The sequence below is a fragment of the Panthera leo genome, chromosome C1 (genome assembly GCF_018350215.1).
Source record: "Panthera leo isolate Ple1 chromosome C1, P.leo_Ple1_pat1.1, whole genome shotgun sequence".
NCBI classification, from domain to species: Eukaryota; Metazoa; Chordata; class Mammalia; order Carnivora; family Felidae; genus Panthera; species Panthera leo.
The window spans coordinates 105,839,056-105,864,391 of NC_056686.1; the positions used below are offsets into that span (position 1 = coordinate 105,839,056).

General features: G+C 51.9%; 2 protein-coding genes across 4 annotated transcripts; both read right to left on the reverse strand.

Moving 5' to 3' along the window:
• Positions 1-6,435: 6,435 nt before the first annotated feature.
• On the reverse strand, positions 6,436-8,646 carry C2CD4D (C2 calcium dependent domain containing 4D). Its single transcript, XM_042953241.1, has 2 exons — positions 8,565-8,646; positions 6,436-7,719 (listed from the first exon to the last, which is right to left on the reverse strand). The coding sequence occupies exon 2, from the start codon at positions 7,511-7,513 to the stop codon at positions 6,485-6,487; it is 1,029 nt and encodes a 342-aa protein (XP_042809175.1). The 5' UTR covers positions 7,514-7,719; positions 8,565-8,646; the 3' UTR covers positions 6,436-6,484.
• An 8,234-nt stretch (positions 8,647-16,880) lies between these two features.
• Positions 16,881-25,209, reverse strand: THEM5 (thioesterase superfamily member 5). Of its 3 annotated transcripts, XM_042954012.1 has the most exons (6): positions 24,936-25,209; positions 23,575-23,776; positions 22,218-22,356; positions 18,039-18,149; positions 17,599-17,723; positions 17,219-17,299 (listed from the first exon to the last, which is right to left on the reverse strand). In XM_042954012.1, exons 1-6 carry the CDS (start codon positions 25,056-25,058, stop codon positions 17,256-17,258), a joined length of 744 nt encoding a protein of 247 aa, XP_042809946.1. In that variant the 5' UTR covers positions 25,059-25,209; the 3' UTR covers positions 17,219-17,255. The 3 variants fall into 3 exon arrangements, with proteins under 3 accessions (XP_042809947.1, XP_042809946.1, XP_042809945.1); XM_042954013.1 differs by lacking the exon at positions 17,599-17,723 and having other exon boundaries at positions 16,881-17,299; XM_042954011.1 differs by lacking the exon at positions 17,219-17,299 and having other exon boundaries at positions 17,414-17,723.
• Between the last annotated feature and the right edge of the window lie 127 nt (positions 25,210-25,336).

A 25,336-nucleotide genomic window follows, 5' to 3' on the forward strand; every position in this document is an offset into this window, starting at 1 on the left:
CTGCCCCCGGCCTGGTTCCCCACGTTCTCTGCACAAATGAAACCTCGCACCCCTGGGCCAGTGGGGAGAAAAGTGCCAGGCTAGTGGGCATGGGCAGCAAACAGGGTGTGGTTGCTTCCTCCCCCCACCCTTTGTCTGTCACCCTTAAAGGCAGGAGGGGCTCCTCCATTGGTGAATGAACAGAAGGTGGGGTGGCCAGCCTTCCATCCACTGCTGCTGTTTGCCAGCTGAGTAAAGCAGTGTCCCCACCTCATCGCAGGGGGTGCTGACATTGGGAGGGCCTGCCCACATTCTGGCCCTTCACTGGATCTAGCTTCCTTCACTCTGTTCTCCCCCCCTACCACCCCACACCTGTCTTCCTTCCCCACTGCTCCCTTTCTTTCCCCTCCCTGTGTTTCCTGCTTATCCCCCTTTCTACAGTCTCTTCCTCTGCAGTGTCCCCAGCCCCTCCTCCTGCTTCTCCTTCAGTTTCCATCAGGACTGGCCTGCAACCCCTGCCAATCCATCTCTCTCCTTCTCTCTTGTCTTGTCCTCCTCCTCCTTCTTGACCAGAGTCTTCCTCTCTCTCTCTCTCTCTCTCTCTCTCTCTCTCTCTTTCTCTCTCCTGAACCTCCTGATAAGTCCTTTCCACCTGCCTGCAGGGCCATGGGCCTCTTACCCTGAGAGGCTCGGTGCTGTCTCTGTGGGGCCCTGTCCATGGGGCAGCTCCCTTGGTGCCGTCCTTGCTGCCCCGGCTGCCCAGGAGGGCAGGGAGCAGGGCCCAGGGGAGGGAGGAGGGAGCAGGGAGGGAGCACCTGGCCTGTCAGCAGGCAGGGGAAAGGAGTGGCTGGCAGAGTGGCCTGGCACCAGGAGGGGACAAGGAGAGAGATCTGAGGAACAGAGTTTGGAGCTTTGGAGAGAAACAGGATAAGTGAAGGGAAGGAGGCCAGCATTTATTGATCACCTACTGTGTGCCAGGCCCTTTGCCAGTCACTTTAGAAACCCATGATTTCTTCCATTCTCATAGCATCCGCCATTATTCCAGATTTACCCATAAGCTATGTGATGCTCAAAGTATTACTGACTTGCCCAAAGATTTGCCCAAGAACACTAAGTGGCTGCACTGTGATTTGAACCCAGGACTTTGTGACTTTGGAATGGTGTGTTTTCTATCTGAACCAAGATAGGTGATGTGCAAAGGGGAGATGGGAAAGGGGTGGCTTCTCTGTGGGGTGGGGGAGCACGGACTGTGACTCTTCTCCAGGATGAGGTCAGACTCCTCCCATGGTTCTTCAGTTCCTTGAGGCCTCTGACTGCTTAGCTCCTGCACCTGGCTGTCCTTCCCTAGAATTCTCTGACTCCCTGATGCCTCCACAGGTCTGTTGGTGGGCCGCAGGGCAGGGCTAGGGGAGTGTGCACGGGCAGAGGAAGATGGGAGGAGAGAGATGAGGAGAGGAGAGATGCCGCGCTCTGCACCAGTTGGAGGAAGCAGAGCCCCTAGACTGGGTTGACCTGCACCAGGGCCGGTACTGAGGAAGGGTCCTGCAGAGGGGCCTCGGGGCAGAGCAGGTCCTGGACGCCACTTCTCTCCAGAGTTTGATTAGCTGGGCCTGGCTCTCCTGGTTACCCAACAAGCCGGCTGGCCGGGGGCCAGGCTGCAGTGGGGCGGCTCCCTGGCACCTCCCCCTGCTCTCACTCCCAGCTGGTAAACAGCAGAGTGGGGGCCAGCCACGCCGCAGCACGTGGCACCTGGCGTGGAGAGGGGCAGGCAGCTGTCTTTTCCCTCTCCTGCCACCCCACCGTGCCCTTCTCCACTCCTGCCCCACTTTGGAGGCTTCACGCTCTTGCTACCATCAGCACCTCCATTCCTGGGTAGCCCCCCAGTGTCTCCCAATGGCTGCAGCTTGAGGGACAAAGGTTAAAAGTAGAGAAGGACTCCCCAACTCCTAGGATAGTGGGCAAGGGGATAGGGAGAGAGGAGGAATGGAGTGGACCCTTCTGGGGACCTTTTCATGCTGAGAGTCTGACTGTGTGTGCCTGTGCCTCTGAGTAGCCCGTGTCCTTTTGGTAAATGCATGGTCCATGCCTCTAAATATACTTCTTTGCACAGAACAGGATGCTGGTCTGGTTTGGGGGCTCTCCCCCTTGGGCAGGCTTGGAGTGGGAGGCAAAACTCTCCAAAGCACCCAGTGCCCCCTGGCAGACAGGAGGAGTCAGCCTGAGGCTGAGGGACAGGGCTGCAGGGGAGGGCTGGGGTCATGTTGGACTGCTCCCCACTTCCTAGCCCGGTGATTGGCTTTGCTTCCACTCAGGATCCTCTATCTGTGTTTCTCCCTGCCAGCTCCTCCCTGTCTATGGGTCTGTCTTCTGTACCTCTCCATCTTTTCTCCTCTTTCAGCCTCTCTTCCTCTGTGACTCTGGGTCTCCCAGGGTCTTTTCTGACATCCCAGTTGTGGGTACAGAGTGGAGGCCCTGGCACTGTGCCAGGTGGTCCTGCCCACCCCAGATACTACAGGCATGGCTGTCTCTCCTAGCCATGCTAATTGTGCCACTGTGCAGGGTGAGGATGAAGTGCCGGGGGTCGGGAAGACAGGGTCCTGGCCTCTGGGTCTTTGTGAGTCACGTGCCTCCTGGACACTCTCAGGTCTCTACTCCTTCCCTGCCCTAAGCATACATGCCTGGGGCTCTTTCTCCCTAGGGCAAGAAGGTACCATGGTCATCCTTTTGGAAGTCCCCACCCCCCACCCCCATGCCTAACCTTCCTCCCTCCTGCTCCAATCACAGCCCCTTTTTCTGGAGGAATCAGTCCTTCCAAAAATCAGGCAGTGGTTTTTTCCTCCGATGCATTCTTACATTCTTATGCAAGGAAGAGGCTGATAGGGATCTGAGAATCATTTCACCCCCCACGTGCCCAAGTTCCCTTATCAGGCTGGGGAATCTCAACTCAGGGGGCCAGCAAGCAGCCTGGAGAGGGTGGAGGGTGGTGGTGGTGGCTTGGAACTGGAGAGCAGTCACCAACTTGTTTTCCCTCCCCCCCCCACCCCCTAAGCCACAGAAACCACTTGAAGCTCAGTGCGAGCCTGCCCTTCCAGGGGGGTGCCTGGGGGTGTGGAGGTGGAAAGTATATGTGGGGCCTGGGCAGGCTGCGGACCACATACTACCCCAGCCCCATCCTCCAAGGGCCACCCCTCTGGGAAGCCTGATTCATTGATTAGGACAACCTTTCCTGGGTCTTCTCTAAGAGGTCCATGCGGGGCAGGGGGTGGGGTGGGGGGGGGGGAGACCTCAACCCACCAACCCACTGGAGTGACCCAAGGAGGGGGTTGTCCCTCCTCCTCCCCAAACCATTAGAAGAAGCACAACCGGTGCTCTATAAACATCTGTAGATCTCACAGCCTCCACCCCTCCCCTTTCCTGTCACAAAGGCCACTGTGGGTGGAGGGAACAGCAGGAGTTTGACCCCAGCTCCTGGCCCTGAACTTTCTATGGTGACCCTGCCTGTATCACTCATCTGTCAGTTAACATTTGTGGTCACTTAGGTTTGGATGCAGCAAGGAGGGTTGAAAGGCAGGAGCTCTGGTTTTTAGAGCCAAAAGACTTGGATAAGAAGGTGGCCTGCCATTTATTGGTCTCCAGTTACCACATCAGTAAAAAGGGGACAACAATAACTGTCCTGGAGGCTTTGAGGCCCCAGCTGTGTGCACACAGGAGGGGTTCTTAGGACCTGATTTGTCCTAGGGCATGTTTCTGTGGCTTTAGCTGGCCAGGAAGTTTCTCCAGGGACAATTGTGGCCCCCATCACAGGGGCCAGCTGACAGCTTTGAACTGAGTGAATTGCTCTGTGAATTCCCACCTCACAGCTGCCTCTGAGCAGCAGAGTGGGGTGGGGCATCTGATGGAGCCAGGGTCCTAAACCTTCCTTGCAGCCTGGCTTTTCCCTGACCTGCCTGTCAGGAAAATGGGACTAACAAACAATAACTACCTTACTGAGTGGTTGTGATGATTACTGGGATAACACAGGTAAGGCATGAGACCTGGTACAAAGTACTGTGGTTAACAAAAGATGTTTTGGTCCATCCCTCTCTCTTTCCATTCCTATAGTCCTCCCTTCTCTTTATCTGACTCCCCCTTTTTTTTTAATTAAAAAAAATTTTTTTAACGTTTATTCATTTTTGACAGAGGGAGACAGAGCATGAGCAGCGAAGGGGCAGAGAGAGGGAGACACAGAATCTGAAATAGGCTCCAGGCTCTGAGCTGTCAGCACAGACCCCGACACGGAGCTCAAACTCAAACTCACAAACTGTGAGATCCTGACCTGAGCTGAAGTCGGACACTCAACTGACTGAACCACCCAGGCGCCTCAGTGACTCCCCTTTTCTATGCCCCTTTCCTGCTTTCTTTTTCTCTATCTTACCAAATAACTTTTTTTTTTTTTTTACATTTTACTTACTCATTTTGTAACTTGTTTGAACCTCATGTCTGTTTTGATCACTGCCTGGCACCTCGTAGGGCCTCCCTACCTTGTATTGCAGGAATGCAGGAATGAAAGTTAAAGGGCCTCTACATTTCTTTCCAGGGACTTTCAATTGGGCATCAAATGCAGTTGCTTACCAAAGGTTATTATGGGGGCAGGGGTGGGGTGGGGTTGAAGTAGGACAGTTCTAAGGACAGAGCTAGACCCATGGGTGACTTCACAGATTGAAAAAACTGGAGTGCTGTCATCCTAGGGCAGGAGGAGACCCCTTTCAGAGTGACCTGGTTGGGAACTTGCAGCTGGCACCTATATATTAGATAATGAGGGGATTAAGAGCCCAGACTCAAGCCATACTCTCTGGGTTCAAATCCTAGCTTTACTCCTCAGTAGATGAGTAGAGACCAAGGTCATATTGGATAACAATAGTACTTAACCCTTCTGGGAATTGCTGGGAAGAAGAAACTGAGTCGACAAGTTGTTGAACAGTTCCTTGCTTGGTGATAATCCTGGTAGCTGTTAGCACTTATTATTGCTTGGTCAATGCTACCACCTGGTGGACATCTGGAGCACGATTTCACTGGTCTTGGGCTGGGGCAACAGGTGGGGGTACCTAACTAGAGGATGGAGAAGGAATCTGGGCGATCTGAATGGAGGTATGTGTGTGTTGTGTTAGCATTACACATACCGAGGGCTATCAGGATCCAGCAGGCTCTTCCCGCCCCTCCCCGCCCCCATTCAGGGCACCATGGAAACTGAGAAAGGGCCCAAGGGGGAGGGGGAAAGAAGCTGGTTGGCCCAGTGTCTTCTCCTCCTCCCTCCTTCCCTCCCTTCCTCCCTTTCTTCCCCTCCTCCCTCCTTCCTTTCTCTAAGCCTGGCCTGAGCCAAGAGGAACCTACTCCAGGGAAGGTGGAGAGAGAAGAAGGTCACTGCTGACATCGGGACATTTAGGTAGGAGGTAGACAGAATCTGACCTACATTTATCCATCATCCCCACCCTCCCCCTATTCACTGGGCATCCTTAAGAAGTGCTCTCGGGGTGCCTGGGTGGCTCAGTAGGTTGAGCATCCAACTTCTGCGTAGGTCATGATCTCGCAGTTCATGAGTTCGAGCCACAGGTCGGGGTCTATGCTGACAGCATCAAGCCTGGAGCCTGCTTCGAATTCTGTGTCTCCCTCTCTCTCTGCTCCTCCCCCACTCATGCTCTGTCTCTCTCTCTCCTTCAAAAATAAATTAAAAGACATTAAAAAAAAAAAAAAGAAGTGCTCTCACACTCAGGTGGGACTCCCTCCCCATATGAATCCCTGGGACATTTTATCTCCATCATTCAGTCCCCACATGCTGGTCTGACTCTCGGTTCCTGCTTTGCCTCCTAGGATGGCACAGGAATAAGCAAGAGACAGGACACCTAACTCAGCACTGTGTCTGATGTCTCCTGACTCACTCATCAAGATACAGAAATTTCATCTCTTTTCATGACAGATGTGGGTACAAGTGGGGAGTAGATGAGTGGAGGACTGCTGGAATCCCCGGAGATAGGGGGACTGGTGGGGGGCAGGGGGAGTGTGGCTGATGTTTGTTTCAGTCACAGAGCTTTTTTCTGGAGTGACTCAGTGATTGGAGGGCCCCCAGGAGGGGTGGAGGCCTTTTTGGACAGGATCTTAGGACCTACGCAGCCCAGACCTATTAAACTAGCTTCAGGGTCTCTTGGGGATGGAGCCCAGGAGTCTGCATATTTAACACACTCATTCAGCATTGCTGATGTCTGATTATTCTAATGCTTATTCAAGTTTGAGAACCACCACTTGAGGTCTGCTCCAACTCAGTGTGAATGCGCTTCTTCCATCCCTGGTACAGCCATGGCAGAGGGAAGAGAGTAGGCTGCAGATCTGAGAGTATAGGGTGCCAACAGGGGAGAAACCCTGCTAGAAGCAGGCACTTTATTAGCAAAAATAAATACCCGCCAGGCAGCCTGAAAAGAACGAATACTGCAGATCGAGTGGAGGCCTCCTGAGGAAAAGACAGGTTCTCAGCCTATGGGCTGAGATGGCCAGGCGCCAGGGAGGCCCCTGGACCCAGCTCCCCACCCAAGGGGGGCAGCAGGGCCATAAGAGGCGTCTCACACTCTCCCAGCAGGATATCTCGGCGGAAGCCCGCGCCCCGGTCTAGCACCTTGGCCCTCAGACTGCGGGCCACCAGGTCTGGCGGCCCCAGCCCGTCGAAGAAGAAGTCCTCGTTGAAGATGGGGTTGGCGCTGCACTTGACCACGCGGCTCCGTTGGCCCCGCGGCCGGACGCGCGGCCACAGCCTCAGCACCACGCAACAGCCGCCGCCGCCGCTCCCGGGCCCGGCCCGCGACCGCGGCAGGCCCTCGGCGCTCACCAGGCGCAGGCGCAGCCGCCCGGGCCCGGCCAGGTACTCGGCGGAGAGCCGCAGCTGCCCCCCTCCGGGCGCGAGGCGCAGCACGCTCTCCTTGGTGGGCCGCAGCCGGCAGCACGGGAAGTCCGGGTGGAAGAGCGGCGGCCCTGCGCGGCGCGGCGCGTACGGGCTGGTGCGGGCGGAGCTCGCCTCCTCCCGGGCCGCCGAGCGCGGCCGGGGCCGGCCGGGGTCTGGCCGCGGCGAGCCCAAGGGCGACGACTCGGGCGACGAGGCCGTGTCGCTGTCGGGGGCCCGGCAGAGGCGCAGGTCCGGGGCGGATACGTGCAGCCGGGCGTGCGCCGGGGACAGCCCCCTGGCGGCGGCGGGGGGCGGCGGGTGGAACAGGGACTCGCGCCGGCGTGTGTGCGGGCTCTCAGGCAGGAAGGCCCAGCCTTCGCGGCCCGCCAGGTGCGGCAGCGAACAGGCCGCGGGGAGGCCGCGCCCAGCCGGGGGCTGGGCGCCGCCGGGGTCTGGGAGCCGGGGCGGGATGCAGAACTGCGGAATGCGGTCGGGGGTGAGGACGTTAGGACAGGCGCGCACGGGAGGGCCCCGGGCTCGGCGCTTGGGGAGCAGGTTGGACGGCGCCCATCGGGGCCCGGACTCCGGGGCCCCCAGCCTGTAGCCGGCTTTCTCCAAGAGCCACATGAAGTGGGGTGAGGATGGCGGAAGTCCGAATTCCGCGAGGCCGAGAAAGTGCAATTTCAGCGTTCCGGGAGGGGAGGCCTTCGGAGGAGAGAAGAGGGCTTGAGGTGGGTGATGCTCCGAACATACACCGGGTGGGCCGAGCACTTTGCCCCCAGCGCGCGGGCCCCTCTCTGGGCGGGAAAAACGGGGCTGTGAAGCCTGGAGGCCTGGGGAGAAATGGAGGACACCGGACAGTCACATTTTCAGATGCAGGCCTCGGCAAATGCAGACTCCGCAGTTAGTGCTAACGGTGTTCACTCTAAAGAGTTAGAAGAAGGCCCAACATACCCACTAGAAAGAACTCTAGCTACTGTTAGGAGAATTAGAGGGACATTCTCGAATCATCAAAAGGTCTGTAGTCACAAACACGGACCCAGATCCCAAACTCCGCTTGTACATCTTGCTCCCCTGAAGAGGCATAGAGGCCCTGGGCAAGCTCATCCCCTTCTCCCTCGCGCGTCCCGAAGACGCAGACTCTCCTCCAAGATCTTGTCCGGCGTCCCCTTTGGCTGCCTTCCCCGCGCCTCGGCAAAATCCTCGTAAGACTGAGCCATCCTTTGGCCCCAGCCCCACCTGCCTCCTCTTGCTCCTCCCTCTCCTTTCCGAGCGGCTCGAGGCCAGAAGCGGACTCGCTGCACACCTGGCCGCTGTCCTGCGAGCACTCAGGGCCGTCCAAGGAGATGCACCTCTAGGGGACACAGAATCCTCTCCACCCCAATCCCTGACTGTCCCGTTCCCAGCCTCCCCGCCCCGCTACATCCCGAGTCTGCCGGGCGGGCCCGGCCGTTGGGCCGCCACTCCCACTCTCCACTCCTTTTCTCCCCAGGAAACCACTGAGCACAAAGGCGGTATTGATTCTCCGCCACCCCCAGAGCGGCTCCCTCAGAGGCTCCGCTGCCGCTCGCTTACCGCACCCCCGCGCCCCACCCGCGGGACCGCGGCGTTCCGGCCGTCCGCCTGGGAGTCCGAGCCCATGGCAGGCTCCGTCGGACGTCCGGGGTGCAGGCCTCACCTGTAGGCCGCCGCCGGTTCCTGGCCTCTGATCAGCAGGCGTTCAGAGCCAGGAGGGGAGTAGCTTCCTCTCCGGCTTGCTCCCCCAGCCCAGTCCTTCTGGGAGGAGCTGGCAGGGGCCTCCGCTGCCTACGTACGACCTCTTTTCCTGGATAAACAGAGCTCTGTCTCCACGGTCATCAGCCCGTCCTTCTTAACTCCTTCCTCCAGCTTTCTAGCAGCAAGCCGGTCCTGGGACCCCAGCCTCCTCTGCTCCCCCCGCCCCTGGGAGGGCTGCAGTGAGGAGGTCATTATCATCGGGCAGTGGCCTCCACCACCCTGTGTGCTGCACTGGCCACACCCTAGCCCTGCTGGGTGAAACCCATCGCCTTGATCACACAAACCACATATTCTGCAAAGCCTTCCTTGCTGGAATCCTTTGACTACCCCCTCCCCTCCCCCCAACACCCTGTGCAGTTCTGGAGCCATCACAATAGCTTCCCAGACAGAGTGACTTTCTGTGACTAGTTCTCTGAATTACACTGGCCCAAGGAAAAGTGACCAGGATCCAAATGTCTGAACATAGAGACACTGAGGACAAAGCTCCTTCTGTCCTTGGGCCAAGCTCAAGCTGGCCTGTGCTCCCTGTCTTTGGCAGAAGGCTGTTAAACTGTGAACATGGAGGCTGCCTCGCCTTTCCTTCCCCTCTCCTGCAAGCAGATCCTAGGAAGCACAGGCCACCACTGGCAAGATGCGACCCTCAGTTTCACCCACCATCCTTCAGTCTCTCGAAGGTGTCAGGCTCTTTCCCTACCTAGGATCTTTGCATAGGCTATTTCCTCCCCTAGGACCACACCCCCCTTTCATCCTTCAGATCTGATAGCCTTCCATCTAAATTAGAGACTTCTGCATGGTTCAGTTGGTTGAGCCTCTGACTCTGGTTTAGCTCAAGTTATGATCTCCTGGTACATGAGTTAGAGCCCCGCATCAGGCTCTGCACTGACAGTGTGGAGCCTGCTTGGGATTCTCTGTCTCCCCCTCTCTGACCCTCCTGTGCTGGCTTTCTGTCTCTCTCTCAAATAAATAAACTTAAAAAAATAAATTAGGGACTTCTCTTGTATACTTTCACAGTGCCCCATACCTTTCCTTTCTGGCATTGGTCACAGGTTTTTTTTTTCTCTGTGATTTTTGTATGTGATTATTTAGTGTCTTACTAGACCGTAAGCATCATGAGGACAGTGCTTAGTACAGGCAAGTTCTTAATCAGGATTTGTTGAATGAATTAATGACATTAAGCAGAATTATACCTGAATCAATTCAGTCTTCCATTCACTGTGTTATGTGCTGGGGATATATAGAATGGGGGGCAGTCTAAGGGGAGAGACAGACAATAAAGATGCAAGCAACAACAACAAGACAAATGGTGAAATGCAGGAAACACGATGGTATTTTAACATCTGATACTTGAGAGTTTTGAAAAAGCAAGTGTTTCTTTTATGGAGGTCCCTGGTGGCCCCAGACCTTTTAGTACTGACCCAGACCTTTTAGCTCCTCACTCAGCTCAGCCCTGGTGTCCTTTCTCGGGAGGGTGGTCTGCACGGAGTGCTGCAGCCAAGAACTCATGGCTTTGGCATCAGTCAGATGGGTTGAGGATCTCAGCTCTGCGATTTACTAGCTGTGTGATCTCTGGCATATAACTTAATCTGTCCAGGGTTCACTTTTCCCATCTGGAAGACGGAGAGAACATACCTAATCCTCAGAGTTAGTATGAGGACTAAGTCAGATAATACATGGGCATCAGTTCAGCTCACTTCTGCTAAAAGTACAAGAAAACAGAAAACCCAACTCAATCTGGACTTGACAATAAGACATTTTTTGCTTCTATAATAAGTCCAGGTGTGGGGTAGGATTCAGACAAGTTTGATTCTGTGGCCTCATTCATTCATTCATTCAGTCATTGACTACCTACCATGTGCCAGGCACTGTGTTGGACTTGAGGATATAGCAGTGAAAAAAGAGATACATCTCCTAGCCAGCTGAAGTTGATGCTTTAGTGGAGGAAGAAAGATAATAGAAAAAAAAAAAAAAAAAAAAAAAGTAAAAATAGTACAGTTTATTAGAAGGAAATCAGTGTTTGGGGAGAAAGTAAAAGTAGGAAAGGATTATAGAGGAGCACTCAATTTTAAATGGGGTGGTCAGGGATGGCCATCTTGAGAAGAGAACATTTTAGAAATGACATGAAGGAGAGAGGAAGGTTATCTGAGGGAAAAGCATTCTGGGCAGAAGGAATTACCAGTGAGAGGCTCTGAGGCGGAGGCATGCCTAGAGTTTTCAAGGAGGCAAAGCAGCCAGCATAGCTGGTACAGAATGAGTGAAGAAGAGAGGGAGTCAGAGGGATAACAGGGACAGATGCTGTTGGGGCTTATAGCCACTGTGACAATTTTAGCTTTTACTTATAATGAGCTGAGGAGTGACATGACTTGACACGTATTAAAAGAGTTGCTCTGGCAGCTGTGTTGAGAACGAAATGAAGGGGATAAAGGCATAATTAAAGAAACCAGATGGGAGACTATTGAAATAATCTTTGTTCAAGATGATTGGGGCATGACTCAGGATCTGGATCTATTCTGAAGCTAAAGCCAATAAATGGACCCATCCCCACCTGAAGAGGAAGAGAACGATACAAAGTTTTTGGCCTGAACAACTGGAGGAATGGAGTTATCATTTGTTGAGAAGAGGAAAGTTTAGGAGCTCAGCTTTGGATCTATTAAGTTTGAGATGCGTGCCAGACATCTAAATGGAGACGCTGGGTAAGCAATTGGATTTATGAACCTGGAACTCAGAGGAGAGTTCCAGACTGGAAATATAAATGTGGGCACCAAGAGAAATGAAGACGGAATTTAAAGTCACAAGACTTGAAGTGTAGGTAGAAAAGAGTAAGGGTCTGAGGCTTGAGACTCAAACTGAGTCCTGGGCATGCCGATATTTAGAGGGGAGAGGAGGAGAACGAGCTGTGCCAGATGCTGTGACAAGATCCAGTAAGGTGAGGACTGAGAATTGATCACTGGATTTAGCAATGCAAAGTCACTGGTGACTTTGAGAAGACCAGTTTCAATGGGGTGGCGGAAGCAAAAGCCTGGTTGGAGTGGGCTGCCGAAAGGTTAGGGGAAAGAGAGAGCAAAAACAATTCTCTTGAAGGATTTACTAGAAGAGCACGGGGGAATGGGGTAGTGGCCAGGGGTGGGAGGGAGTGGAATCAAGAGAAAAAATTTTAAATGACAGAAATAGTGGTGTGTTTGTATGCCGATGGGAAAGATCCCATAGGAAGGGGAAAATTGGTGTAGAAGAGACAGAGGAGAATTGGTGCAGCAATATTCCTGAAGAAATAGATGTCGTGTGTGAGAAATCATTCTGGGAATTGTCCTTTGCCTGCTGTGTAAACAGTTCACCCAGCTACTGGGGAGAACATAGAGTAACTGGATAGAGGTAGAAGGTGGAGGAGTGGGTGGTGGGAACTTGTTTCCTCTGAATGCTTCTAATTACTCAGGTCACCAGCTGAGAGTGATGATTGATGCAGGAGAAGGTGGCTTTAGGGTTTGAGTAGAGGGGACCAGGAAAGGAACAGTCACCCAGGAGGACAGGGGACTGGATGCTCTAGGGAAAATGCAAGATGGGTCCTGGGCAGTACTGCAGGCTCACCTTTAGGAGAGCAACCATGACTTTATGCTGAGACTGGGCAGCATGGCTGCAAGATTTTTCTCTAGCTGTGCTCAGCTGTACAGATGTAGGGGGAAAATGGGCAGAGATTTGGTTTAGGACTGTTGCTCAGTGGTTGACGATTCAGTTTCCGGCTCCCTCTCTCCTTCCATTTCCTTCTCTTGGTGGATGAAGTCAGGGGTGCATATAAGAGTGCACACCACCTGGGCTGCACAGTGCGGGGACTGAGAACTGATTACAAATAATCCACAGCCTGGCTGTATCCGTCAGGGTCAGGTGAGGAAAACAGCACTTGCTGGGTAGTTCAACAGAGGGAGTTTTAACACAGGGAACTTGTTACAAAGGTATTGAAGAAGCTAAGAAGGCAAATAGGATGGTGAGGACTGTCTACCAGGATCTGGAACCATGGAGACACAGGCACTACTTGAGTCACCTTTCAAAGCAAAGAGAAGGGGAGAACTACCCTTACTTCTTTCTACTTTCCACCTTCCAGTCGGCCACTAGGGCCTCTCAAAGACAGGTGGCAAGGGAGACTGGGAACTGTAGTTTGTATGCACTAGCTCTGCACAATCTAAGGCAGAGTAGGGGAGGGGTGGGGATCTGGGAGCCATCAAACAAATGACTGGCACACTGAGTAGTCATAAGATGACTTAATGAGAACAGTAAGATATCAGACCTGGAAAGAAATGATTTGCCAAACAGTAGCAGAGTTGAGACTAGAAGCCAAGATCTTCTGTCTCAAAGAGCATTGTTCTTTCTTATACCCTAGAGGTCTTTGGATTTGAGCAGAACTACTCCCTTGAATGAGGCCCAGAGTGCTGCCTCCTCACCTCCTCCAGCACCATCACTGCTGCTCCTGGGGGACATTACATGTGACTGAGGGCCCTCATCTCCTTTTTCCTGCCAATGCCATTGTAGAGGCACACCTGGAGGACGGGGCATTAAAGAGTTTATCTGGGTTGAAGCCTGATGAAGAGGCAGGCAGGGCACAGGCCTTTCCTCCAGGTAGACAGGCAACAGTTACAGGACTCTCTGGGCTTTTGGGTCTCGCTAAGCTGTCTGTCCCATGGCCTTGAGGGGTGGCCTCAGGTAGCATAACTTGGCCACCAGTGCTCACTATGGGTGCTGGCAGGTGAGGGGGTTGGTGATCTACTGTGTCTGATAGCTCTGGCTCCTTACCCAGGACCTTTGATGAATGATCTAGCTTTGCAGTTCCAGGAAGGCCTTAGGGGTCCCTTCTTCAAGAGCTGGGGTGAGCTCCCAATGTCTCCTGCCTTCTTGAACTGGTTGTTCTTACAGCTGTCTTATTTACTCTTCAGTTCTCTTGACACTTGACTCAGGCTTCTGGAGAACACATATCCTCTGCTGTAAGCAGGAGAAGCTGCCACGTTTGTCTGGATGGCCAGTTGGATTCCACTCCATCTACTTTTACAATAGTTGCATTCTAGGTAAATTTGTTTTAAGTGTGGAGGCAGCACCTCCCCTGTTTCTGCCTAGAAAGCTGCACAACTTGGCCTCCTGGAGGGGAGGGGTGTTTGTCAAAGCCCTAGAGCCTAGAGATGATGACAACATTTCACTTACCAGTGTCCCTGCTCACCCTCCTGGTCCTATCCAGTGAAGCCTGACACTCTCAGACAGGTTGTGGGGCCTTCCCACCTCTGTAGATTTCTACCTGTTTCTTTTAGAAGTATCAGATGAATCTAATCTGTTTTAAGATGGAAACTTAAGTACAACTATTTTGTTTTTATTCTTTTCCTTGATTGGAAGTGTTTTAATGACAAATAGGCTCTCCTTGACTGTGAATAAAGGTCCATCAGGTCCATCAAGTTTTTGGTATGCACTGTGTTTGTAGATTATCAGGGCAACTGTAAACACAGAAAAATAGGGTTTTGATGTGAATATATGGGGGGGGGTGGAAAGTTGGCTGCCATGAGATTTCTGGCTATGGCCTCTGGTATGACTCTAGCTTTTGAGGACCACTGGGTCAAGGCCTTTCAAATCTAGGTCCACCAATCTTTGACCCATTATTCAAGATTGGTGGCTTAGAAAGTATGTGGTCTAATTACTAGAAAGAGAACCTGATTTCCCTACCTCCCCACCACTGCTGACTTTGTGTACAACTCTCTGGCCCTGTTCCATGCCACAAAGGGGTCCATTCTCTCTGATCCCCTGAATCCCCAGCCCCAGCCCCAGATCCTGGAACCTCAGCCTAGGCCTGAACTTGAATTCTTCACTTGCCAGGATAAGGGTTTGGGCGTAGACTGTTTCTCTGATGATCCTCCTCTCAGACTGAGACAGTAGTTGCTGGCTACTCACCAATCCCTTTTCTCTTTCTTCTACAACATATAGTTAGACCATATTCTCCAACCAACCTCCCTTTGCTGTTTATTGGGGCCTCATGACTGAGTTCTGGCAATGGAAATACATTGAAGCTTGGCCCCCAAACACCTCCCTTGTGATTCTCTCCTCTCCCATCTGGTAACTGGATATCAACACCCAGGATGAGTCTGGAAATTATATGCTGGACATGGCAGAACTTTTGTCAGCCAGATTCCTGAATGACTCCTATACACCAACAACTGGACTTTATGTGCGTAAGAAGTCCATTCTATTTAAGATATGGGTTGTGCTATGGAGCTGTAAAGGTTTACCTGTTTTAGTATTTGGCTTCACCACACTTAATAATTAACAATCATTTGTGATATGCCCTTTGGAATTCTCATTCTTTGGTAAAACTTCTCCAGTCCTTGACCTCTTCCTGGGCATCCCCTGCACCCAGTTGTCTTAACAGAATCCTGCCATCCCTGAGGAGGCTGCTCGGTTTTCCACTTCTCTCATCTGTAGCTCAGATGGAGGTTCTGATTTCTCCTGGATAACTAGTGCCTCCTCCTGTCTGTAATCTTCTCCATGTCAGACCATTACTCTGGCCATGTTCTCTTTTCTCCTTTACCACTGTTTCTTCACCTGATTTATCAGCCATTGTCCCGTGGTCTTGCCAGCTGGCTCACGCCTTCTCCTCACCTCAGGTCAGTGCACTTCCCCGTTTTCCATCAGCACCTGGGCCTTCTGCATGCCTTGGCCCACATGGACCTGGTTGGTTTGTTCTCCTGATCCCCACAGTGGCCTATCCCAATCACTGCCCTTCCTCCAGACCTCTCTCCCCAAGGATGGCCTTGCCTCCTGTTTCACCGAGGAAGCTGAGGTGCTCTGGCGTGAATCCTCTCAGCGTCCCATCCTGCTTGGTATCAGAGTCACTGATGCTGTTGCCATTTGTGCTCTTGATCCATCTCTAAGACCAGACAGCTGTTCTGTTGGATGACGCCAATCTCTCTTATAGAGTTTCAGCCTCTCTCCACTGGCTCCTTCCAAAGCAATTTATAAATACACTCAACCCTCTTTCTTTAAATAACATTGACAACAACAACAACAACAAACAAAATTCTTAGAAAGAATCATCTAGAGTCACTTTGTCATTTCCATCCATTTTTCATTCAACATAATTTGGATTTTGTGCCCACCTTCCGGCAAAGAAGACCTCACATTCCTTACTGCCAAAGGCAAAGGACTGTTTTTAGTTCTCATCTGTCTTGCTTTCTCTTAAGCATTTGACACTGCTGACCTCTCCCTCTTCAGAATAGTCACTCCTGTCCTATCTTAGGCCTCTAGTGACTCTTTGGTCCTCTGCCCCAATGTTAACCCTTTGTGTGACCAAAGGTTCTATCTCTGAGCCCTTCCCTATCCTTCATTTCTTTCCCCTCCCCTCCCATCACTCTGTAGACTTCTCTCCCAGCTGTCCTGTGTCAGTTTTCATATTGATGACTTACAAACCGAGTCAGTTGTTCACCAGTCTTCAGCTCCAGACCACAACATCCAGGTTCCTGCTGGTGCTTGCCACGTGGCAAAAGTACCACGGGCATGGCAGGCTCAATGTGTGAGAAACTGAACTCATTGTCTACCCCCACCTCAGAACTGCTCCTCTGTTCTCCCAGCAAGGCCACCCGCCATCCCCAGGCCAGAAACTTGGAGTCATTCTGGAAGATTCTTCTTCACAAATCCAGTACATATAATAAGTGGCAAAGTCTCACACTCTTGTGTGTGTAACATTTTCCATCTCTCTCATTGTCAAAGCTCTGACTCACGACAGGGCCTTCCTATCTCTAGCTGGGGGGTTTGCAGGGGCCTCCTAGCCAGTGTTCCCACCGTCAGGCTTACTGACTCCCCCCTTACTGCCACCAGAGTTGTCTTCCTAAAAAACAAAACTTTATGTCTGCCCCCTGCCGGCCTCCACGTTAAACCCTTTAAAAGCTTCCTCTTGCCTACAAGACAAAGTTCAAGTTGCATTAGCTGGGTTTGGGAAGGTTTCCATGGTCTGCTCCTGCCCTGCCCCCTTCTCTTTCCCTAAACTCCTGCCCTACTCAAAACCTTGCTCTTCTCCAAAGTCACTCTGCCCTTTTACCCCGTTCCTTTGCTTTTACTATCCCTTTTGCCTGGAGAGTCCTCCCCTCCCTTGCTTGCCTGGTGAACACCACTCAAGTTTTGAGACTCAGTTTAAGCACTGCTTCCTCTAGAAAGTGTTTTTTTTTTCTAAATCTCCTTTATAGAGTGAAATTGACCCCTCCCTTTGTGTCTGTACTGCATCCACGGCAGGAGCCAGGGTGGGGTGGCAGGAGCTGAGGGCCCCCTGCTTGTGGCCTGCTGTTGTTCACCTCAGCACCGGGGCTCTGTCTTTGTCTCTCGTTACTGTGTGCTCGGTGCCTCACCCAGGGCCTCGACGTGCAGGTGCTGAAGAAATCTCTTGGTTGGTGATGATGGGAAAGTGGGTGTGTGGGGGGTGCTGGCAGGATCTTGGCTTCCCACTACAGAAGGGTCTTAGCCTGAGAAGGAGGTTGTGAATCTTTATTTACTCAGAGGAAAGTGCCCTCTTCTTCATCTCACCAGTCACTTCCTGGAGACCCCTCCTTGCTCTGCAGCGGGTCCTGAGCAGGCACAGTGACTGTCACTGGGACAATTCCTCTTCCAGCTGCAGCTGAAGGAAAACACCTGCAGGAGAAGGGCAAGCTGAGTGGCAGGAGCTGGATGTGGTGCACGGAGCATTTGCATCCTGTTATCTAGTACCGGATCCTGTCCTTGTGGTACAGGTCCGGCCACTCATACATAGAAAAAAAAAAAATCCTAGCCGGGTTCTCCCTCATTTCATCAGAGTCTACAGCAGGTGCCCATTCCCACTCTAAAAAGCTGGACCTCAGTTTGGGACCGGATCCTCAGTATTCTTCCTTCCATTTGTCCTGAGGGTGATGGTGGCAGGACAGAGTCTGGGCTGAGGCTGAGAACCTCCTTACCTGAGGACTTGGCATAGACTCTCTGCTGGTCCCTGCTCTGGGCGATGCAGGACATGTAAAGCTTCTGGTCCTCGATCTTTTCCACGTCAACGTTCAGCACAGCCAGAGAGCCCACAGGGATCAAACTGAAAGAGGGTGTGGCTTAGCCCAGCCATCATGTGAACCCCTGGCCACCATCCCTTCACTCCTCTTCACTTCATCCTTCTCTTCAACCCACCCTGCCCCAAGAAACAAGTGGCCCAGGGCTCAGGGCCCATTTGTAGGCTCCTGGAATCTGATGGGAGAGGGTGTGCTCTGGCCAGGGACTAGAGGAACAGCTTAGCAGCAACTGGGGGAGGAGAGCGGCAGACAGGGCTCCTGCACCCAACACTGAGGATGGCCAGCCCTCAGTGATAAAAAAAGGTGTGACTTTGGCCAACACCTCAAGGATTCATACTTACTTTTTGAACCTGATGTTGAGGCTTAGTGTGAACAGCCCCTCTCCAGCCAGGTAAGCAGTTTTAGAGAAGGTCTCATCCATCATGGTGGCCAGGGACCCTCCATGTGCAAACCTGGGGGTGGGGAGAATAAGGCCTGGGCTATGGGCCTCCCCCTGACCCCGACCCTGCCCATGGAACCACCTTGCCTGTACCTTTCTCCAGGACGGGAAAGGAAACAGAGTAGGATCCCAGCTGATCAAACTGGCCAAAGTCACTTCAGCCTTTCTCCCGTGTTGCTTCAGCATGTTAGCACCCCTGACACAATTATCTTATTTTGCCAGGAAAATGTTGGGCTTTTTTTTTTTCTGATAAAGTTCATGGAAAAACATTTTTCTGATTCATCACCTAACTGCTGGCAGCAATTGCCATCATTTGGAAAGGTGCGCTCATACAGGGGAGGGGAAAGTCCCTGTACTTTTTGGCTTGGGCTTGGAGGCACAGCCTGGGGTCAGCCCCCACCTTATCTGTCACTATAGCTAGTGCCAGGGCCAAGCCTGCGTTTTCAAGGCGGCTAAATGTGAAAAGTGACCTCTGCCCTCTCTAGTGCCTTCCGAGCAGCCAGCAGGCTGCCTGCAGAAAGGACCTGCTTCAGCAGGATGTGCAAACTCTTGCTTTACTTAAAGTGAGAGAAATGTTCATTCTTATGTAAACTGACCTGCATGCCAAAGCTACTTCACTGTTGGTGAGGTTGGGGAACATAGAAGGGTGTCCAACTCTAACAGATAGCACAAAACAGATTCAGGGTTCTCATTTTCAAAAGCCTGGTTCTCCATGGACCAGCCCAGCTGCCCCACTGTGCTAGCATGGATTCCCCTCCTGTTCTCACCACCAGGAGGGGAGAGAGCTGGGGCCATGGAACCACACACCCACCTGGTTTGACTCCACCTCTCACTACCTGTTTGATCTTGAGCAAGTTCCTAAATAAATAGTTGAGCTGCTAAATTGCTAAGCTGTTCTGAGCCTGTTTTTCCACTATAATTTGTGAATAAAAAGAATTCCTATTAAGGGGCCTGGGTGGCTCTGTTGGTTGAGTGTCCGACTTTGGACACTTCCGGTGATGATGTCCTGGTTTGTGGGTTTGAGCCCCATGTCAGGCTCTGTGCTGACAGCTCAGAGCCTGGAGCCTGCTTCAGATTCTGTGTCTCCCTTTCTGCCCTTCCCCCGTTCACACTCTCTCTCTCAAAAATGAATAAATATTTAAAAAATTAAACAAAAATAATTCCTATCAGATTACATGAGGTAATGTTTACAAAACCCCTTGTGTACTTCCACATTGCTTGAAAGAGGGATAAAGGAGTTGATGCCGAAGAACCCCAAACCCACTCTTTCCTTATCCTCACTGGCCAGGCAGGGGCCCATTGGTAAGTGCGTGGATTCTGCAGGATAGCCCTTGGCCAGCCGGTAACCTACCCCTCCTAATTGCCTATGGGCTGGGTGGGTACTTATGACAAGATAGAAAATATATATTGGTGTCTGCCTCTGATTCCTGACACAGTGCTGCTGAAACTCTCGTAATTTCCTGGGTGATGGGACTGTCTTGTTCTATTGAGGCAACTCTGGGCGTGCTCCTGGATGGCTCCTGGATGGGGGCTGTCCCCAGAAAGACCAAGCTATGATTAAAATCTTGGCACTTTCACCTTCCCCCACCCCATTCTCTCAAGAAGGGAGGATGGCTAGAAAGGGAGTAAATGACGGATCATGCCTGTGTGAGGAAGCCTCCATAAAATCCCAATGGTGCAGGGTTTGGAAAGCTTCCAGGGTGGTGAACGCAGGCACAGTAGGAGGGTGATGCACTCTGACTCCACAGGGACAGAAGCTCCTGCATGCATTGGGGACCTTCCCAGACCTTGCCCATGAACGTGCTTCATCTGACCATTCTTCGGTATCCTTTATCAGACCCTTTAATAAACTGGTAAACATAAGTGTTCCCTGGAGTTCTGTAAGCCTCTCTAGCAAAGTAATTGAACGTGAGGAGGTGCTAGTAGGAACCTCCAAATTGTAACGGTAGAGGCCAAAGCAAGCCACCCCAAGATGGGCCAGTTTGACACGAAGATTATTTTAAATAATTTTTTTAAATGTTTTTAAAATGTTTATTTTTGAGAGAGAGACAGAGTGTAAGCCGGGGAAGAGCGCAGAGAGAGGGAGACACAGAATTGGAAGCAAGCTCTGGGCTCCGAGCTGTCAGCACAGAGCCCGATGAGGGGCTCAAACTCACGAACCATGAGATCATGACCTGAGCCGAAGTTGGACGCTCAACCGACTGAGCCACCCAGGCGCCCCTATACACTATTACGTTTGATTTCCTCTTGTTCATCTGTCTCACATCAATATGATTCCTCATCCAGCTAGAAGGACCCTTGAAGGCAGCAGGAAATTCTTGCTCCCCAACATAGCCAAATCAGATAGAAGTCATGGGAGCCTGGGGGCCTGCTACTTGTGATTGACATCTGAAGTGGGGGGCAGGCCTGTGGACTAGCCCTTACTCTGAGGGATCTGATGCTCTCTCCAGATAGATGGTGTCAGAATGGAGTTGAATTGCAGGACACCCAGCTGGTGTCACAGAATTGCTTGGTGTGGGGAAAAGCCTTCACCCGTGTGGTGATAAGAAGTGTCAGAAGTAAAGTGTCCTGTGTGAGCAGTAAGGAGACACACAGGAGAGAAAGAAATGGTAGAGGAGAACTGGGTTTTTCCCTACACAGTAGACTGAACTGGGTGTTTCTTTCTATTCAGTACTAATCTCTTTCCTGGACCCCTCAACCTACTGACCTCAGTGTTGGATGGTCCTCCTCTGTCTCTCCTGCCCCACATCCATGAGCCCCTAAATAAAAGCTACACTTCACCCCCTACTTGGGGTTTTCCTTTTTAGAAGGAAGGGGATCCCTGACCTGTGCAGGGCTCTGACCTAGTCCCTCAGTGTCAGCATGCATTAGTATGAAAACCAGTGTCCCCATGGAAGACCGCTTTGGTATTGCCAAGGCGACCAAGGGCTGCAGTCTGAAACCATGGCCTGTGGAGGTGCTGACATCGATTAAGATCTCCGATGGGGCACCTGGGTGGCTCAGTCGGTTAAGTGTCCTACTTCGGCTCAGGTCATGATCTCACGGTCCGTGAGTTTGAGCCCCGCGTCAGGCTCTGTACTGACAGCTCAGAGCCTGGAGCCTGCTTTGGATTCTGTGTCTCCCTCTCTCTCTGACCCTCCCCTGTTCATGCTCTGTCTCTTTCTGTCTCAAAAATAAACAAACATTAAAAAAAACAAATCTCTGAATTTAACGGCTACTGAGTCCCTCTCAGGCCTTGGGACCCTAGAGCTGCCTCCCCCTTTCTCCCTCTGTCTTGCAGGGACTCTGGAACCAACAGCCTTCAGCGATTGTTTAAAGAAGGAACAGTGACAGAGCAGAAGGCAAACAACCACGGACTTAGTGGCACAGTGGCCTTGGGCAAGAGGCTCAAGGCTAGCTTGATTTCCCTTGTGGAATTTATGTCTAGCAGTCTATTCCAAGTTTGAAGACAGCAGAATACAATAGAGAGATCGGTGGACCCAGATTAGAGTCCTGATCTGTCCTTGATTACCCGTGCTCCTGCGGGCAAGTTACCTTACCTCTGTGTGCCTCAGTTTGTCCACGGGTAAAATATGAAGTTTGGGTAGATGGTGTCTGATAGCTATATTGTGCTGTATGGTTCATGAGTATATACAATATTATAGTTTTCAGCCACTTAGGCAGATGGATATTACTGCCCCAGGTTTCAGGTAATGAGGCTGAAGGCCAGAAGTTAAACTGCCTGCTTGGGGTCCAAAGGCCAGCAAGACAGAGCAGGACTGGAAGCCTGGCTTCACATCTTGTCCTCTTCCAAGGTCACCACACCCTTCTCTCAAAGTGGCCCCCAAAACCACCTTCTTATTGGGAAATGTTCAGATCTCCACAAGGAGGCTCTCCTTGTCTGAACAATGGGGACTGGAGCAGACGACCCAGGATGCCCTCCCAGGCATGATGTTGAGACAGAAGCCCAGTTCCCACTACCCCCACCCAGCTCCTTAAGGAGAGGTACAGACTCCAGGGCCTGGTGTGTGGCTAATCCATCAACTGAGTAAGCCCAGGAAGCAGCTGAGGACATCCACCCAGGCCCTGCCTGTGGCCTTACCCTGGGGCCCCCTCCAGGTAGGGGCCAGGTTGGAAAAGACAGATGGACTTCTTCTTGGACGGGTGGAAAAAAATGACATACTCGTAGCCTTGTCCTTCCACTTGGAGGCACCTGGTAAAGATGCGCCAGTCGCTTTTGTCTGGGGAGAGACGGGAAGGGCTGCAGCTGGAGGAGGAGTTCGTGATTGTATGGGGCCCGTTGGGATGCAGGGCCAGCCATTCAGCACCATGTCTGGAGCCCTGTCTCAGGCACAGGGTCTAGGAGAGAACCAGAGGACACCCAGTCTCTGCCCTCAGGGAGCCTTCAGTCTGAGAGTGGAGACAGAGCCCTCTTCTCAGGGATCCCTCAGTCTGGAAGGAGGAATAGTCAGGAAGTTCCCTGGCTGAGTGTAGAGATAGGATCAGGACCAGATTAAGACTTTAACAGATCTTAAACACTGAAAATTTAAAATGTAACATGTAATTCATATATAATTCAAAATAACAAACAGTAAAATACTAAACATAGTCAAATAGGAGTGCTGGCTGGCTCAGTTGGTAGAGCATGTGACTCTTGGTCTCAGGCTTATGAGTTCAAGCCCCATATGGGTGTAGAGATTACTTAAAAATAAAATCTTTAAAAAACCCAAAAAGTAAAATAAGTGCAGAAAAGTCTACCAAAGTTCTGTTTTTTTCCCCCCAGAAAGACAACGACAACAACTACATCTTTTTTTGATGAATACCAAGTTCTTCGAAAAAAAAAAATTATTTTGGTGACCTGCTTTGTTTGTGACATAAACCTAAAGGTCATCTGTCTACTGGACCACACATTCATGAGTAGGCAGGAAAACCACATATGTGAATGAGACAAGAAAATAGGGACACCCACTGACACACACATATGCATGCACACACAAGAAGAAAGACGAAGGTGGAAAGTTCTATCCATCTGGTGGGTGTTTTGAGAGACTGGCTATGGGCCCAGTAGAATAAGGATGGTATGCCAAGGCCTGCAGTGGGGGTGGGGACTGGGTGGAGAGGACGATTTGGGATAAGGCTTGACAATACGGAAGAACACCAGGTAAGAAGGCAGAGGGCAGGGGGGCTGCTCTTGGCTGGGAGCAAAGGTAGCCACTTGATTATATTCTCTTGGATGGGAGGTGGGGAGCTAGAGACCAGAGTGCATACTCTTCTTTTCGCCACCTGCTGGGGCTGCAGTATAAGGAGTGGGGCAGACACAGAAAGGACTTCCAGCTGAGAACTGGAAGGGAGTTTGTGTATCTCCTTCCTGAGGGTGGAGAGTCAGTGCAGGGCAAGGGATTGGCTGAACCCCCAGGTGGGCTGGGTGTGCCCAGGGGTCCTCCCAGACCAGCCCTTACCTGAGGTAGCTGCTAACCCGAATGGGAGCTTGAGCCCCTGGATGTGGTCTCTGTTGGACTTGAAGGAGGGTAGTTTGATCCAGCCATCAGTCTTGGTCTTCTCCAGAAATTCCTGGTACAAGTTCAGCATGTCTGGACACCAGCTGGCATTGGGAAGGGCATAATCCTTCAAATCCGTCTTCTCCAGGCAGAATCTTGAAACCTGGGCAGCAAAATCAGGGAGACCAAACAGCTTCCTGGGGGACGGAGGCTGCTGCTTGGGCTGTGAGACCTCTAGGTGATTTGCTCCTGGGTTCCTGGCTCCTCAAGCCCTTCCACCAGTGTTGACATACAAGAAACAGCCCATTTTCCTTGTAGAGGGTTTGGGGACACCTGTGGGTGACTGGTAAGGGGATGCTAAACTGCAAAGGAAGGGGAAAAAAAGGAACCAGGGCTGACAGGTAGAGGCATACTGCTGTGTGGCAGTCCCGTTTAAAACCTGTGAACTCTCCTTTGAGGCTGAGAACTGCTAGTCTGAGCCCCATTGTACAAATGGGGAGACTGAGGAAATATGGCTAAAGTTTCAGGGAATAAAACTTCCCATAATAGCGAATACTGCTCCTATTAATTGAAGCTTGTGAGTGTGAGAACTGATGGTCAGACTAGAGCCTGTTCTGAGACACTGTCTACCCTACAGGATGCGACCACAGTTGTTGAAGACCACTATTACCACCCCCACACCTGAGGGGCTACTCCAGCTCTGACTATAGCTGTGAGTGTGCCTGGGCAGAGTAGTTCCTTTGAAACACGGTTTTGGCACCCACAGAAGTGTGATACCATCTGCGAGACAACGTGAGCCCTCTATGGCATTGAAGGCTCACGGATCAGTCACTGCTCTGGGCAGTAGGCCAGCTGCTTTGCCAACACACAGACCCCTCCATCTGGAACCCCCCAACTCAGCTGCAGTGGTCTGTGTGCCATAGAAGGAAAGCGACTTGTTGGTGGCCACACAAGATTAAGACCAGGACAAAAGTGTCCTAGTGGTCTTAGTTTTGGATCCTGGCTCCTTGGTTTCTTTGTCTTCCTTCCTCCACACCTTCCTCCCTCCTTCCCTTCATTCCTTCCTTCTGTAATCTCTGGGCCCGACATGGGGCTCAAACTCATGACCCCAACATCTAGAGTCACATGCTCTACCGAGCCAGCCAGAAGCCCCTTGATCTGGGTATTCCAAGAGCACCTTCCCTTTGCCAAATCAAATAGCTTCCCACCACACTGCCCACCTGCCCATCCATGATCTGGGAAGTGGAAATTTGGAGTGCTCTTTATGCCTTAAGCCCCCAAGAGAAGGGCCGCCTGCCTGGCTGAGCTGGGAACTTACTCACCAGGGAGTCTGTGGAGGATCCAAACGCTGAGGTGCGGTTGAGTCTGGGCAGGACGTGGGGGGCTCCAGGAAGGACTCTGTGGTGGCCAAGTCTTATTACTGCCTGGAAGCCTCTCCTTATCATGGCTGAGTGTGAGGATTGGGGCTGGTGGGGCTGCTGGCAGGCTCTTAAGGAAGCAGCAAAGTGAGTGAGTGCTCTTTAGCTGCACCCTGGTGCTGTTGGTACAGCCAACTCTAAGACAAGTCTCTCTCCCCTTCTGTCACAAGGTTTTCATCAGCAAGCTTCTGCAGATGATTAGGCAAGATGGGGCTGGTTTGACACAACACCCACAGATGCTTGGGGCCTTTAGCTGGTCCCAAGCCCCACCCAGCACTTGGGGAGGGGCTAATGCTGTTTGGGAA